The sequence below is a fragment of the Myotis daubentonii genome, chromosome 17 (genome assembly GCF_963259705.1).
Source record: "Myotis daubentonii chromosome 17, mMyoDau2.1, whole genome shotgun sequence".
In the NCBI taxonomy this organism is placed as follows: Eukaryota; Metazoa; Chordata; class Mammalia; order Chiroptera; family Vespertilionidae; genus Myotis; species Myotis daubentonii.
The window spans coordinates 2,433,358-2,449,183 of record NC_081856.1 but is presented as its reverse complement, the minus strand read 5'-3'; the positions used below and the strand labels follow the sequence as shown (position 1 = coordinate 2,449,183).

The window sequence follows — 15,826 nt, the reverse complement described above, 5'->3', positions numbered from 1 at the left end:
AGTATTATATGAAATGCTGAAAGGTATCCTTTAAGAAGAGGAAGAAGAAGAAAAAGGTAAAGATACAAATTATGAACAACAAATACGCATCTATCAACAAGTGAATCTAAGAATCAAGTGAATAAATAATCTGATGAACAGAATGAACTGGTGATTATAATAGAATCAGGGACATAGAAAGGGAATGGACTGACTATTCTTGGCGGGGGGGGAGTGGGAAGGGGTGTGGGGGATGAGGAAGAGACTGGACAAAAATCGTGCACCTATGGATGAGGACTGGGTGGGGAGTGAGGGCGGAGGGTGGGGTGGGAACTGGGAGGAGGGGAGTTATGGGGGGAAAAAAGAGGAACAAATGTAATAATCAGAACAATAAAGATTTAACTTTAAGAAAAGAATAAATAAATGAATAAATAAACTGTAACATTATTATAAAAAAAAAAAATTCCAGTCTTTGTGTTTACTGTCTGTGTGGAAGCCCTTCTCTTGAGTTTTTAAGACACCGATTCTGACAACTCAGTTATTTCACTTACCGACTTTTGTAAACCTTTTTGTTCATCCAACGTAACAACCAAGCCCAACCGGGTATCTTTTCCCCCTGGGATGCGCTTCCTCCCCTGCTGCAATGAAAAGTGTCCCGCAGCCTCTCCACTAGGTGCTGACTCTCAGCCTGCCACCCAGGCTGTGGTTTCTCACCTGCAGTTCCAACAGCTGTTGGCACCTTCTGTCTGCCCTGGCACAGGTCCTTGGGTTTCACTGTTAAGGCAGCTCCCTAGTCTTCCCAGCATGCACTCAGCCTGTCACCAGTCTTCTCACGCAAGGCCATAGAACTGTGATTGAAGGACTGAATAGCACACGTCTCCAGTTTACGTGAATATGGTACTGAAACACGATTACTCTATCACTATCCTAAAAATATTATGCATAATACATGTCCCAAATAGTACCCTCTTTCTGTATGCTAATAGGTATACAGTTTACTTAAAGGAATCTCAAGAGTGTCCGTTGCACTATTGTTTTATGCTCTGGGCAGGGGGCATTTTTTTGATTGGCAACCTAAAGCTCAGGGAAGCTAAAATAATTATTTTGCTTGAGAATCCAGGGTAGTGGCTAACCTGGAATTAGATTCTTGATCAAAATTTTATGAATATCTACTTTTATATTAACATTGAAATATTTCTATGAACTTATTGAAGGGTTTTTTCTTTCATTCACTGTATCATCTTTACTCTGTTTTCTTTATTTGAAGCCCATTAAATTTCATTGTTTCATTTTGCTCCTAACTTTTGATGTTATACCTCAAAACACCATGGCTCCTCATTTTAATATACTCATATTTATTTTTTTTAATATGTCTTTATTGATTTTTAGAGAGAGAGAGAGAGAGAGAGAGAGAGAGAGAGAGAGAGAGAGAGAGATGACGGGAGAAGGGAAAGAAAGATAGAAACATGAATTTGAGAGAGAAACATTGATTAACTGCCTCCTGCACAACCACTACTGGGGATTGAACCCACAACCTAGGCATGTGCCCTGACCTGGAATCAAACTGATGACCTATTAGTGCATGGGTTGATGCTCAACCACGAGCCACATTGACTGGGCACTTTTATGTTTATTTTTCGTGCTCAGAATATTTTTTATATTACTAAATTTTTAACATTTTCTTAACCTGCTCAGACTTTATTGTCTGTTGTGGTTTAAATTTCATTTAACATACTGTAAACACAGTAAGTAAATCTCATAAAAAATGAGGTGGGCATCACTCTGTGTATGGGAACTGGGATCCAAATAATGTGCTCTTGCCACAGGAGTCAAACCTGTGGTCCCTCCGCCACCGCTGCCCCCAGGGGTCTGCTTCTGGCCCTCTCGCGGAGAAATGATGGTTAAGTCCTTAGAAATAGTCTGTCAGGACCCTGTATTTTAATAATGTGCTTTGGGAAAAGTTTAGTTGTGCTTACATGACATTATTTTCTTTTTTTGAGAACCTCTGGGAGAAATATATTCAGTGATTTTGAGACTTCTAGGCAAGTTATATTTAAAATTCTCTTATAGTTGCTAAATCACATAACCAATCAGATTTCTCATTTTGTATGGCACGTGAAATAGTTTAAGGACATTGTTATAAGCCTTTAAAAACTATGTGACATTAACATTTTTTAAAAGTAAGGCAAATGGAGCAAAAACTGTCTGCTCACTCAATACTATCTCCTGGCAAATATATAGGATTCACACAATTTGTTTTTTAATTTGTTCTTGTTTTTATCTTTTTTCTCACCCATTTTTCCTTCATTCTATTTCATCACTAACTTTTAAAGCAATGCTGTATGTATTTTTGTAAGCTCACTTACTGTAACTTTCAGATAACAAGACAGAGTCTGAATGAATGAATTCTATCATTTACTGAAAAAATCAGAGGCCTCTACCTTAGTACCCATGTGAACAAACAATTTTGAAATAAGAAATTTTCTTAGTGAGAAGGACTAAGTAAAAAGATGATAAAGTAACAGGTTTTAAAGTTATTAAAAACAATCACCAATAATTTATAGTTATAATTTCTACCTTTATGAAATCTCTAGAAATATTTGACAGAAGGTATCAATACTGAGAGGCTATTCCAATGGAAGGTCCAAGCCCAAAATAAGGTGAAATGAATTTCTTCTCATTTCTTCTTCTGCTTAGCTCTGAGCTAGATAATATTTATTTATTTGTGTTTTTAAAAAAATATCAAAACGAATATCCAGATTTGCTTATACCTTATCTTCCACACATAAAAATATTCTAAATAGGTTATTAGACTTGTGTCTTAATTATTCCTAGTACCTAGAGAGGAACAATTGCCCTTAAGAACAAACTCCACCTCCAAAGATATTTTAATTCCACAAAAGCTATGCAAAGGCCACTCACGCGTTGCTTTTGTAATGTTACTTCTGGGACCATTTAGGCCTTTATATGGGGATTCCATGAATTAAACAACGGGCTTAAAATTCATATAACTTTCTGGTATTTTCCTAAGCTCCCACCTGAGCAGAAAATTAGGCCATCAAGGAGCTTTATTTCATTTCTCCGAGGACAGAATTCTAAGAAAAACAAACGCGTTTTTCCTCCAAATGTTTTATGAGATTCTGTGTAGATACATAGAACAGGATCATTAATTAAGCTTTCATTCATTCAAGTATTTGCTAGGGGCCGACAACATTCAGGTGGCATGCCATGCGCTGGGGGTACTGAGGGCGCGTCAGAGGCCCTTCCTGCCCCAGGAGGTTGTGGTCACCGGCAGAAACCGAAAAGGCAGAGAGAGCCCCAAACAGAAGTCCTACGAGGACGCCTGGGAAGGGAGGTGGTCAGGATGGCGAGCAGGGCGGAGGGTAGGAGAGGCTTCACGAAGGGAGAGGCACTGATGCTCAGTTACACACACACACACACACACACACACACACACACACACACACACGTAGAACCAACCACATGACCACACGACCTGGTTCAACTGTAGCCCCTGGAAACATTAGAAACCGTTCAGGACGGTCAATTTCAGCTGGGGGTCCTGTGTAGACCCTTAGCAGGGAATTCGCACACATGTTTGCTTTAATCTAACTTTATGTTTGGCCTCAAACCTTTTGAAAGTCACAGTCAAAGCGATTCATTAAACCTTCCATTATTAGTATTCTTATTTCTTTTTGAATGTTTCTGTTCACCTGGTACAAATGTGGTAAACTGATATTTTAAAATATAAGGTCCTCCACTAGGAAATTCCTTCAAGTCCTAGGAAAGATTTCTTTTGTCTTTTTATGTCATAGAGGTTGGCTGGATAAGTAATTTAAAGAAACTTACTGGTAACCAACATGAATTTATCGATTCTTTACTTTTATAAAGCCTGGGGATGAAGATTTAATGCCATTTTTATCTCTATTGTTTTAATTCTTATGGTCAGACTAGAGGCCTGATGCACAGTAGGGTTCCTAGGCCTGGCCAGGGATCAGGGCAGATCAGGTTCCCGGGCTCCCCGCCTCCTCCTTCCCTCACTTCCTCAGCACCCCACCGCCACCACTGGTCACCCACCATGTTCCACACTGCCCCTGGCGGTCAGCGCACTCATATCAAGCAATTGAACTGTTCTCCTGGTGGAACTCCTGAGGGGACAATTTGCATATTAGCCTTTTATATACATAGATTTTTTTCTTAAATGCTTGGAGTATTCTCTTTTCTAAAAGTTACATGAAGTATTTTGTGTACTTTGAAAATTTGACTAAGGTGTCTATACCTAATGTTTCTTCATATTACTTAGATTTCAAAAGCTTATTTTATCTTGCGTTATTAATATATATATATAGTTACAGTTCAGAAATGTAATATCACTTTGTGATTTGTAAGTAATATTTCAGTTGTTATTTGAGAGCTTAATTCTACTGCACTTCTTTCTGTAGACATTTTTATGGGGTTTACATCATTTGTCCATATATTTGAGGGCTGATTTCAGATGTTACATGAATAATTCTATCTGAGAATTTCTGCTGGTGGCTCTATTTCACTTTCCTCTTGATTTTTCATTTTTAACTCAATTTATGTTGTATTTTTGTTTGAATGAGGATTTTCTTTTTTCTCCTCAAGTATTTGTATGAAGAAGTTCATTCCACTCTGCATATATTTCTGAAAATTCTCTTAGATTCTTTTGTTTTCATATCTCTACCAAACTGATATTGATAGATTAATAAATAAACTAATAATATTAATTTTTAGGAAATAATTGAGGGTCAATTTCTGAACTGAACTTTGTAACAAAATAGTAAAAATTCTTTTAATCTTCGTTGAGAACCTTTATAAAATCTATAAAACTATTTTTTATGTATATATGTACATACACATATATTGTGCATTTTATTTCAGACATAAATATATATGCATATGCTGCATAATTATGCATGTAATACACTGCATGCTCATTCCTAGATATGTATGTGGGTTTTGTGTGTGTGTGTGTGTGTGTGTGTGTGTGTGTGTGAATATACAGTGTCCCCAAAAATGTATACACACTTTAACAGCTGATAGCTCAATTTTGAAAATGAAATGTATTTTAATGAACACTGCCTTTATAATTATTCAAAGTGTGTGTATACTTTGGGGGACACCCTATACTTGAAAACCTGCAGAAATTAATGTACTTTGTCACTTTTGATGTTACTTAATGATTTTGAGACTTAATTTCTTCATCTGAAAAATGGACTGATGCTAAGTGACATTTGGGGTTCCTGAGAGAATGAGTCCCAGCACCTCACCCAGCCCCCGATGATCAATGATCAGTGCTGCGCCTGCTCATCAGGGCGGATCCAGCCTATTTGGATGCCAGGGCAGCTATGTTTCTGCTCTTGGAAATCTATAGGAGGTTATCAATGAGCCATTTTTCAGGGATGGCCTGTCAGCCCACTTATTAAGACCTAAGGCCATAGACCTTTTGGAGAAAATAGGGAAGGTCTGGTGACAGCCTGGTCCAGAGCTGCTGTTTTGCTCAGTGATGAACAGCGTGCTTGGCGATGACCCGCATTCAAGTTACGCCCATTTTCTTACAAACTAACCACTAAACCCTGCTCCAGACTTGTGTTGTTACATGACATTAGTCCCATAAACATGTTTTCATGGGTACATACATTGACTTTTTATTTTTTAACATTTTAAATCAATTTATATTTCTTTGAAATGTGCTTTCTTTCCACTTAAGATGAAACATGATCTCTGACTAGGTCACACATAGGGTCTCACTTTACCATAATTGAAACCACATTCCTATGAAATATATATATGAGAGAGAGAAGGTGGGACAAAGGAGAAGCAGAGGGGTGGAGGGGAGAGAAGGGTGAAGAGGGGGAGAGAGAGGATAAGGGGGGAAGGGAGGAAGAGGAGGAGGAGGAGGAGGAGGAAGAGGAGGAAGAGGAGGAGGAGGAGGAAGAGGAGGAGGAGGAGGAGGGGGAAGAGGAGGAGGAAGAGGAGGAGGAGGAGGAAGAGGAGGAGGAGGAAGAGGAGGAGGAGGAGGGGGGAGGAAGAGGAGGAGGAGGGGGGGAGGAAGAGGAGGAGGAGGAGGGGGGAGGAGGAGGAGGAGGAGGGGAGGAGGAGGAGGAGGAGGGAGGAGGAGGAGGAGGAGGAGGAGGAGGAGGAGGAGGAGGAGGGGGGAGGAGGAGGGGGGGGGAGGAGGAGGGGGAGGACCCAGAAGAGGGAGGGAGGGCGCTGGTGCTTGAGGCCCACACAGGCCAGCCCAGTAGGAGCCGCTGCGTGTGTGTAAGTCCTCTGGCCCGCAGGCAGAGCAGGGGTCTAGCGCGCAGCGCTGAAGTGTGCACAGCGGTGGAACCTGCCACAGGACCTTGACCGGGGTACGCAGGGCTCATGTAGGCAGTGGGCTTGGAGGCGCGTCTGGCCCAGGACACAGAAGAGGTAAAGCGAGTTGCTGCGGTCTCTAGTGGCCCCGTCCCCACAGCTCCCACTACGCGTGCGTCCCTTCACGCTCCACGTAACTGTGACCGCTGTGCGGGCAGGTCCCGACACACTGAGGCTGGCCCAGAGCCAGTGTGCCCCGTCCTGTGTTTAAGCTGATGGTGACATGCAGGTTGTGCATGTTTAAGCCCGGAATCTGGTGTTTGATGAGCTTTGACCAATGGTGCCACCCAGGCCTCGCTGTCCCTGGGCCACCCCCAGCTCCCCCCTCCGCCCCGTGTCCCCCGGGCCCCCCGGGCCAGCTGCTCCTCTGTTCTCTTCTGGGGCTGAGGCAGGATTTAGACCCAGAGAGAAGGCAGGCGGCTGGTATGTCTCAGGGCATGAGGAGAAGCAGCACTGTCAGATAAATGATGCGAAGTTTCTATTCACAGCCAGTTAGCAAGCAGAGTCAGCGAAGCAGGCGGCGCCCCGAGCGGCCTCCCCTCCTGGCCGCGATGTCAGGTCCCTGACCGGCAGGGCCCCTGTGGAGCGCCCCCAGGCGGAGCGGAGAGACACGGGGCAAACCCCTCTGCCTGGGCATCTCCCTTCCAAAGAGAAGTGAGAATTGCTAGTGGGAAGACATTGCTACTAATACCAATAGGCAGAACGGCCTCATGGGGGGAAGGTAAACGTGTAAACATTCCACAGGCTTGGCTGCTTTTACTTTGATCAGAAGGTCTTACTTCCTACAGCCATGAGCGCCGGAGGGGACTCCCGTGTGTGTGTGTGTGTGTGTGTGTGTGTGTGTGTGTGTGTGTGTGTGTGCGGTCCCTGCCCTGGTGATGTGAGCGGGGCATTGCTGACGCCTGGGGCCGCCTTGAAGTCACTGGCGCCCTGGAAGGGAGTCTGCTGAGAGCGAGCGCCAGGGTGTGGGGTCCTCGCGCCCCTCGCAGAGCCTGGAAGGGAGGTCTGGCACTAACCCTTGCCGTTGGTTTGGTCGCAGTGCTCGGAAATGATGGGTTTTATGTGATCCTGAAAGGCCTGGCTCGAGCGCAGACGCAGCTGTACAAGAACCTCATTGAAGAGGAGGGCTTCTCGGCCACGTGCATCCCGCCGAGTTTCCACAGCTCCGCCTACAGCGAGGACCTGCAGCAGCTGGCCGCTCGGTCGGGCACCCTGGTAAGACGCTGTGCTGCTTCTGTCAACAGCATGGCCTCCCTGTTGCACGGTGTACCCTTCCAGAACCATCCACATGGCCTCAGGGAACCCTGAACTGTTTTAGATAATATGTCTTTTAAAAATAAAAATGAAATTAATTATATTAAACTTGAAATTTGTTAAAAAAAAAATAGAGAAGCCTGCAACAACATCTGCACCCTGGAGGGGTTCATGGTGCAGCTGACGATGGAGACAAGACCAGTGTGGTTGCCACAGTGAAGGAGGAAGGAGGGTCATGGGAGGCCAGGGAAAGGTGACTTGGGGAGGGGGCGCCGACGATCATGGGAGGCCTTTTAAATCAGGTTAGGAATGTGTGCTTAGCTTGTTTATCTCAAGAGTGATGCCACGGTCTGTCTCAGCCCGCAAGTCTTGAAGAAAATCCATCTTATAGGTAATGTTTCAAGCTGCCAGCGGTCAGAGCAGGCACCCCAGGGCCGTCCTGGGCCTCTGGGTGCTCCGAGGTCTGGCCCACTGAGCCTGGAATGGTGGCTAAGGAAGCCAGTGTTAGACTTTGGGCAGAAAAGAGCCGAAGGAACCAATGACAGCGAAACTCTTTCGCTCCGTGGAACCACACAAGGCCCTGGGTAGCCGGGGTGTGTGGTGGCTACCCCCCAGGTTTGTGTGAGTGCGCTCTGTGATCCTCTCGCAACGACGAAGCCATAAGGACTCACACATCTCCATCGCTAAGCGGCCCATGATTGTAGCTGGAAACCAGGAAGTGTAATGTCTCCAGCTTTGTTCTTTTCTCAAGATTGCTTTTGCTAGCCAGAGTCTTCCATGTTTCCTTATGATTTTAGGATTATTCTCTTCTATTATGTAAACAATGTTGCTGATATGTTGATAGGGATTGCATTGACTCTGTACATCACTTTTGGTAGTATGGACATCTAGTGTTTTTTTTATAAATGACAAATTTTTGAGATCTAACTGACATGTAATACTGCGAAGTTGAAGATGTACGACAGGTTTACTGATGCATTTATTAGTTGCAATAGGCTTACCACTGTAGTGTGAGCTAACCTCTGTCTCATGTCACATGATTGCTATTTAATTTTTGTGGTAAGAACAATTAAGATTTAGTGTCTAAGCCACTGGAAGTTTGTGATAGTATTGCTGGCTGTAGCCCATGTGCTGTGCGTTAGATCTCTGGGACTTACTTGTGTACAAGTTGCAAGTTTATACCTTAAACGTCTCCCCTTTTTCAGCTCCAGCCCCATTGTATGCTAAATTTATTCTGTATTGACTAAATGTGTTCTGATGGCCATGATGGCATGACATATAATCAGGTTTCAAAATTCCACATATGTGATAGCTGAATTCCACCTTCAGTATATATCTTTCTCCATTTGACTCATCTCACTTAGGTCCACCCATGTAGTTGCAAATGGCAAGAATTTCTTCTTTTTCATAAATGAACTAGAGACCTGATGCACAAAATTCGTACACTCAGGGGTTCCCTCAGCCTGGCCTGCACCCTCTCACAGTCCGTGAGCTCTCGGGGGATGTCTGACTGCCACAGAGGCAGGAAAGGCTCCTGCCACTGTGAGCTAGCTTCTAGCTGAGTGGCGCTCCCCCTGTGGAAGCAAACTGACCACCAGGAGGCAGCTCCTGCATTGAGCATCTGCCCCCTGGTGGTCAGTGCGTGTCATAATGACCAGTCATTCTGCCGTTCAGTCAATTTGCATATTAGCCTTTTATTATATAGGACTGGAGGCCCGGTGCACGAAATTCGTGCATGGGGGGGGGGTCCCTCAGTGTGGCCTGTGCCCTCTCACGGTCTGGGAGCCCTGGGGGGATGTCCAACTGATGGCTTAGTGGGCCTAAGGACATCCTTAGCATTGCCACGGAGGTGGGAGAGGCTCCCACCACTGCTGCTGTGCTCGCCAGCTGTGAGCCTGTCTTCTGGCTGAGCAGCTTTCCCCCTGTGGGAGCGCACTGACCAGCAGAGGGAAGCTCCTGCGTTGAGTGTCTGCCCCCTGGTGGTCAGCACACAGCATAGTGACCAGTCATTCCACCATTCAGTCATTTACATATTAGCCTTTCATTATATAGGATACGCTGTAGATGAGGCCCCTTCGAACCATAAGAAATGCAAAAATTCACTGTTAACTCATTCTGGAATTGTCCCCACTTAAAATCAAATTGCCCTCCCCCCCCCCCCCCATGGGGCATGTGCTGCACCTTGGGAACCACTGTGCTTGACACTTTTCCTCTCTGAGCTTCATTCTGAATACATACGCTTATACCATGGGAATTGTAATCTCTTCTCCGCCTTCCTCACTGGGTTGTCATGAGGAGGTTCTGAGCTAATAAACCTAGAATTGTTTCATCAAGTAAGTGAAGTCTACACGGGAAGGGATTGTTATTTTTAAACCCACAGGTACCCTCGCAGGTAGCAGGTGCTGATTAGAGAGGAGGGCATGATTGTTTCCTGGGACTGTAGCTATGGAAGCTTTGCAGAGGGTTCCGCAGGCCTCAGAGGGACGGGCTCTGGCCAGCAGCCCTGTAGCGGTGGTCATCTCTGGAGGCGCTGGCAGAGGGGCGAGGGGAGTGCTAGGGGGATGCTAAGGGGGTGACAAGGCTGAAAGGGGAGTAACTGTCAAACCTCCCCACTTGGCACCATTCTTTAAATTGTACATGGCCTTTTTGCAGCTGTACGTACTCAGGGTGGGGCTCCAATCTCCTGGAGCAGGGCAGGGGCTGGGCCAGGGTGGGGCCAGGTGGGCTAGGAGGGCAGGTTTAGCTGCACCCCTGGCAAGGTTCAGTGCACTTCTGCTGCAGGGGGGGTGGGGCGGGGGGGGGGATGAGTCTGACCCTGAGGGGCCGCTTAGGCCTGCCTCCTCCTGGGTCTGGAGTTGTAGGGAGGAGAGGCGTGCCTGGCCCCAGCGGAGGGGGCCCAGCAGCAGCAGGCCACGGGCCTTGGGTGCCTAGGGGCCCTGACGGGTTGTCACAGGCATGTTATTGTTGTGGGTGCCCCTGGCGGGGGTGGCAGGGGAAGAGATTGGGAGTCAGAGATACGGGCTGCAGCTACCCCCAAGGCTGGGTCTTCTCCTGTCTGGTCAGCCTCCCCGTCCCCCCAGGGCTGCCAGGGCTGTGGTAGGGTGTCTGTGCAGGGGGATTGGAAGACCTCCCATGGCTGCTTCCTCTTCCTTTTTTGCAGTCCAGGCTCCTGTCAACCACCCTCCTCAGACCCCTGGGAACTTGGCTCCAGCAGTCCTACCCCTCCATGGCTCCCTGCAGCCTCTGCCCCACTCAGCTCTCCTGGCCGCCCTCCTGTCAGGAAGCTGCCAGGATGCCCTGCTGTGGGGCCAAAGGGGTGTATGCGCTAGGCCTTAGCTAAGCCCCCGGCCCTGCACACGTGGGTCGGCGGGCCCCCCTCTTTGCTCTTCGCTCACCAGGCCAGCCTTCGCTCTCTGTTCCTGCCCAGGGCCAGCTGGCTTCGCTCTTTCGCTTGGCACCTATGCATGCAAATTAACCGCCATCTTTGTTGGCAGTTAATTTGCATATCACCCTGATTAGCCAATGGGAAGCGTAGCGGAGGTATGGTTAATTACCCTTTTCCTCTTTTATTAGATAGGATGATATGCTATTGTCTATATAGACCATATCTACTTTCTTCATCTATCCACTGAGAGATGCTTAAGTTGTTTCTGTATTTTGGCTATTGTGAATAATGCTGCAAAAAATGGGGGTTCGGCTTTCTCTTTGATGGCCTATTTTCACATCCTTTTGATATACACTGAGGAGTGGAATTGCTGGATCATATGGTAGTCCTTTTTTTAATTTTTTTGAGGAACCACCATACTATTTTCCATATTGGCTGTACCAGTTTGCATTCCCATCAGCATTGCACAAGAGTTCCTTTTTCTCCACATCCTCAAAAACACTCTACGTATCTTGTTGAAGATGGCCATCTAACAGGTGTGAGACATGTTCTCATTGTGGTTTTGATTTGCATTTCTCTGATGAGTAGTGATGTTTAGCATCTTCTCATTGCACTGTTGTCTATTTAGTCATCTTCTGTGGAGAATGTCCATTTAGCTCTTCTGCCCACTTTTTAATTGGATTTTTTGTTATTGAATTGTATGAGTTCTTTATATATTTTGGATATTAACCTCTCATCTGACATATAGCTATCTTCCTTATATGGGTTGCCTTTTCATTTGTTGATTGTTTCTTTTGTTGTGAAAACTGGAACTTTACTGAATTCATTTATTATTTCTGTTATCATGTATGTCCTTATATCTAAACAGAATCCCTTATAGATAGCATATCACAGGTACTTTTAAAATAAAATCCATTCAGCCACTCTGTTTTTTTGAAATTGGGGAGTTTAATCCACTTACATTTAAAGTAATTATTGGTAAGTGAGGACTTACTATTGCTATTTTGTTGATTGTTTTCTGTTTGCTTTGAAGTTGTTTTGTTTCTTCCTCTCTTGTCTTTCTTTGTTACTTGATGATTTGATTTGCTTTTTTTCTTTCATGTATATTACAGGATTTTCTTTGTTGTTACCTTGAGGATTGCATAAAATATCCTATGTTATATCTGTCTGCTTAAGTTGTTAACAACTGAACTTCAGTCACATGCTAAACCGCCACATCTTCCTCCCTCCCCTTTGTGAACTTGGAGAGTTTACTTTGTTTATAACAGGTATCTATTAGCTTTTCTATGTGGTTACAGTTATTCTTAATATTTTATCTTTTAACTTTTATATTAGGGTTTGAAGAAATTTATATACCACCGTTACAATGCTGCTTTATTTTGTATTTGACTATATAGTTACCTTTACAGGTGAGAGTTATGTTTTCACATGCTTTCACTTTGCTATTTAGCATGTGTTTGTTTCAATTTGAAGAAATTCCTTTAGCAGTTTTTCTAAGGTAGGTCTAGTGGTGATGAACTCCCTCAGTTTTTATTTGTTTAGAAAAACCTCTTGTCTCTCTTTCGTTGTTTAAAGGATCATTTTGCCAGGTATATCATTCTTTATTGGCAGTTTTCTTTCAGTACTTTAATAAATTGTCCCACTCTATCCAGGTTCTGCTGAGAAATCCATTGATAGTCTGAGGGGGTTCCCTTTATTGTAACATATTTCTTTTCTCTTGCTGCTTTCAAAATTCTCTTTGTCTTTTGAAAATTTAATTATAATACATCTTAAGGTAGCACTCTAGATTCTATCTATGAGGGTTCTTTGGGCCTCTCAAATCCTGATGTCTAGTTCCTTCTCTGAGCATGGGATGTTGGGGGCATTATTTCTTTCAGTAAGCTTCCTGTCCCTCTGGGTGGGGTGCATGCACAGGAGTGGTGTTGGGTCCAGGGTGAGCATGCACCAGGACTCAGGGGCGTCAGTGGTGCCAGCTCTGGGGGGCACATGCTCCATTCCAGGGAGACACTGCAGGACGTCTCTGTGGTCTCTGGCAGCAGGGTCCACACTGGCCAAGTCTGGCGTTCCTCATCCTCAGGGATGCAAGTCCTGTGTCTGCAGTGGCTGGGGTGTCCGGTCCCCCACCGTGAAGGCCTCAGGTCATCCTGCCTTCTCTACGCTCCTGGAGAACTCAGGGCTGAGTGGTCCTCTCATCACTGAACTGCGTGTCCAGGGAAGGGGATGGCGGTGAAGTGCTTCTTCCTTTTCTCTGTGGGCAGCCTCACTGGTGCTTTCCAACGAGATATTCAACTTCTTAATTGAACTCTCACACGCTCCTTCCTACAGCTAGCTTAGTTTGTGGATTATTGTTAAACTAGTAGCCGGTACACGAAATTAGTGCACATTAAAAGGGAATTAATTAGCAGAAATATTTTAATATTGCTATTTGCCCTCTCTCTATAATAGAAGTGTGAGAGATGAAAGGAAGTTAGTAAAATGTATATGAAAATAATATATAAATTTATTAATAAATAAACAGTAACAAAAGGATATAACAACAGAGGCATAATATAAAAACAACAAAAACATGATATAAAAACAACAGTGATGCAAACAATGACTGATAAAGTGATTAAACTTATTCTAATATCTCCCTGTACACCACACTTTCAGAGTGCTTGACTAATTTCCCTTGTGCTGAAGTATTTAGAACTTTAACTTTAATGTCACATGCTCTTCGAACTCGAGAGAAAGCAAAATATAACTGACCATGTGCGAAAACAGGTTCAGGTAGGAGTATGCCTACTCTGTCTAGAGTTTGTCCTTGTGATTTATTAATAGTCATCGCAAATGCTGGCATCACGGGAAACTGTCGTCAAATTAATTTAAATGGGAGGCCAGTGTCAGATGGGGACAAATCAGTTCTTGGAATCAGAACAACCTCTCCCTCTGAAGATCTTGTCAATACTTCAGCTTCCATAATGTTAGATCATAATCTTTTGATAATAAATCTGGTACCATTACAAAGATCCCATTTACTATTAAGATTTCTCAATAGCATGATGATTGCACCACTTTCAATTTTAACTTATGACATGGCATTCCTGAAGGAGTAATACTATTAAGAAATTCGATGGCAAAATTTTTCTTTGCAACATCATCTGGAAGCAATGGAATCATCACTCAAATATGTGTGAAAATCTCCATTGAGTATATCCAAAATGTCTTCATTTAATTTTTGAACGTGCTCATTTTTTTGGACAAAGAATTGCATGTGTAGATATATTTTTAATATTATCTATAGATATACTATTTCCAAATGTAGCTTCAATAATAGATCCATTATAAATCATTTCACAGGGGATTTCAATAATATCCATTCCTAAATGAAAACTGCTATCAAGTTTGCCATCTCCAAGTTTTCCTAACCATCCACTATAAGCAGAATCCTCGGATCTCATGTTTAAGAGACAGCTTTCTGAAACATCCCCAAACATTGCAGTACTTTAAACTCGTTTGTACTATGGCTGATCCCATAGCATGCGGTACAATACTGAGACATTGTTGAAAATCCCCTCCAAGAAGGAGAACTTTCCCACCAAATACAACATTTAAATTCACAATTTCTCTTAGTAATCTGTCTATGGTGTTTATAGCATGACTGGATGCCATACTGCATTCATCAATAATGAGAAGTTGGGCCTTTTTAATAGTTTTAGCAACTTCACTGTTTATATCGAGTCTAGAAATTGAAGTTTCATTTAACAAAATTGGTCATTTATATTGGGAATGAAAGGTTCTTCCACCGAGAAGTAAATTTGCAGCAAGTCCTGTGGACGCTGTGGGTAAAACAGTACCACCACAACCTCTAATATAATGTATTAAAACTTTATAAAGATATGCCTCCACACTTCAAGGGCCAGTTTCTGCCTCAAACCTCGCCCTCCCAGGAAACAGCTTGGGGAGGGCGCAGCTGTTGCCAATATAACCCAGGATGCAGTGAGTCCATGCTTCGAGGGCGGGTTCCTGCCTGAAACCTTGCCTGCCTGGGAAACAGCTTGGGAAGGGCGCAGCCGTTTCCAAGACAACCCCTGCAGGACTGACTTCCTTCCGGTTGGTCGCTCCTCAGGTCCTGATGTTACACCCAGAGTTTTTATATAAGTAAATGGCTGGGTTTTTTTTGGGGGGGGGAAGGCAGGGGGTATGGGCTGAGTGGGATCTCTTGGTCCCTCATCTTGCTGAGGTCTGTGATATTGATTTGATTTATGATCTTGGCTGGGGTGGAGGAGGGCAGGGAAAGAGGAATTTCAGAGGCTTCTACCTCATCTTCCTTACTATTGGCTCTCGCACCAAGATAAGAGACCCATGTGAAGGCTCTGCCAACTGTCCACGGAAATTCTGCAGCGAAGGTCCATGGGAATTGCTGCCAGTTGGGCCTCATGGCCCCGTGGCACCACTGTGAGCGAGACCTGGGGCAACACCCGTTGTTCCTAGAACATTCTCCACACTCTGCAGCGTAATATGGCCAGGAGGACACTTTATGTATGAGGTTTAAACATCACTACCCCAAGTTTCAGGTTCAACAGAACACTCAGTGGGGTTGTGACCACAGCCTTACCTGGGGCTATACTGTCCTTATGATTCACAGTGGGCTGGTCCTCAGCTTTTCCTGTCTTCAACTGAGAAGAGATTTTCTTTATGTGTTGCCATGGAAACCTTGGATCCCATGCTCTGCCTTGAGCTGATGGTTGATTTTCCCGCTTCCCATTCTCTCCTAGTTATTGCTGGTCCCCAGCCGGTCATTCTGTCCACGGCTCCTAGAGTTGTCAGCTCAGCCTCCCAGAGTGG

At 44.4% G+C, this 15,826-nt stretch overlaps 1 protein-coding gene across 1 annotated transcript in view; it reads left to right on the top strand.

The window, feature by feature from the left end:
- The window catches only part of CNBD1 (cyclic nucleotide binding domain containing 1), a 218,481-nt gene that overhangs the window by 80,220 nt on the left and 122,435 nt on the right, over nt 1-15,826 (top strand). Inside the window, exon 6 of the mRNA XM_059672816.1 lies at nt 7,400-7,575. Within this exon, the coding sequence (XP_059528799.1) occupies nt 7,400-7,575 (176 nt within the window). The remainder of the gene's footprint in view (nt 1-7,399; nt 7,576-15,826) is intronic.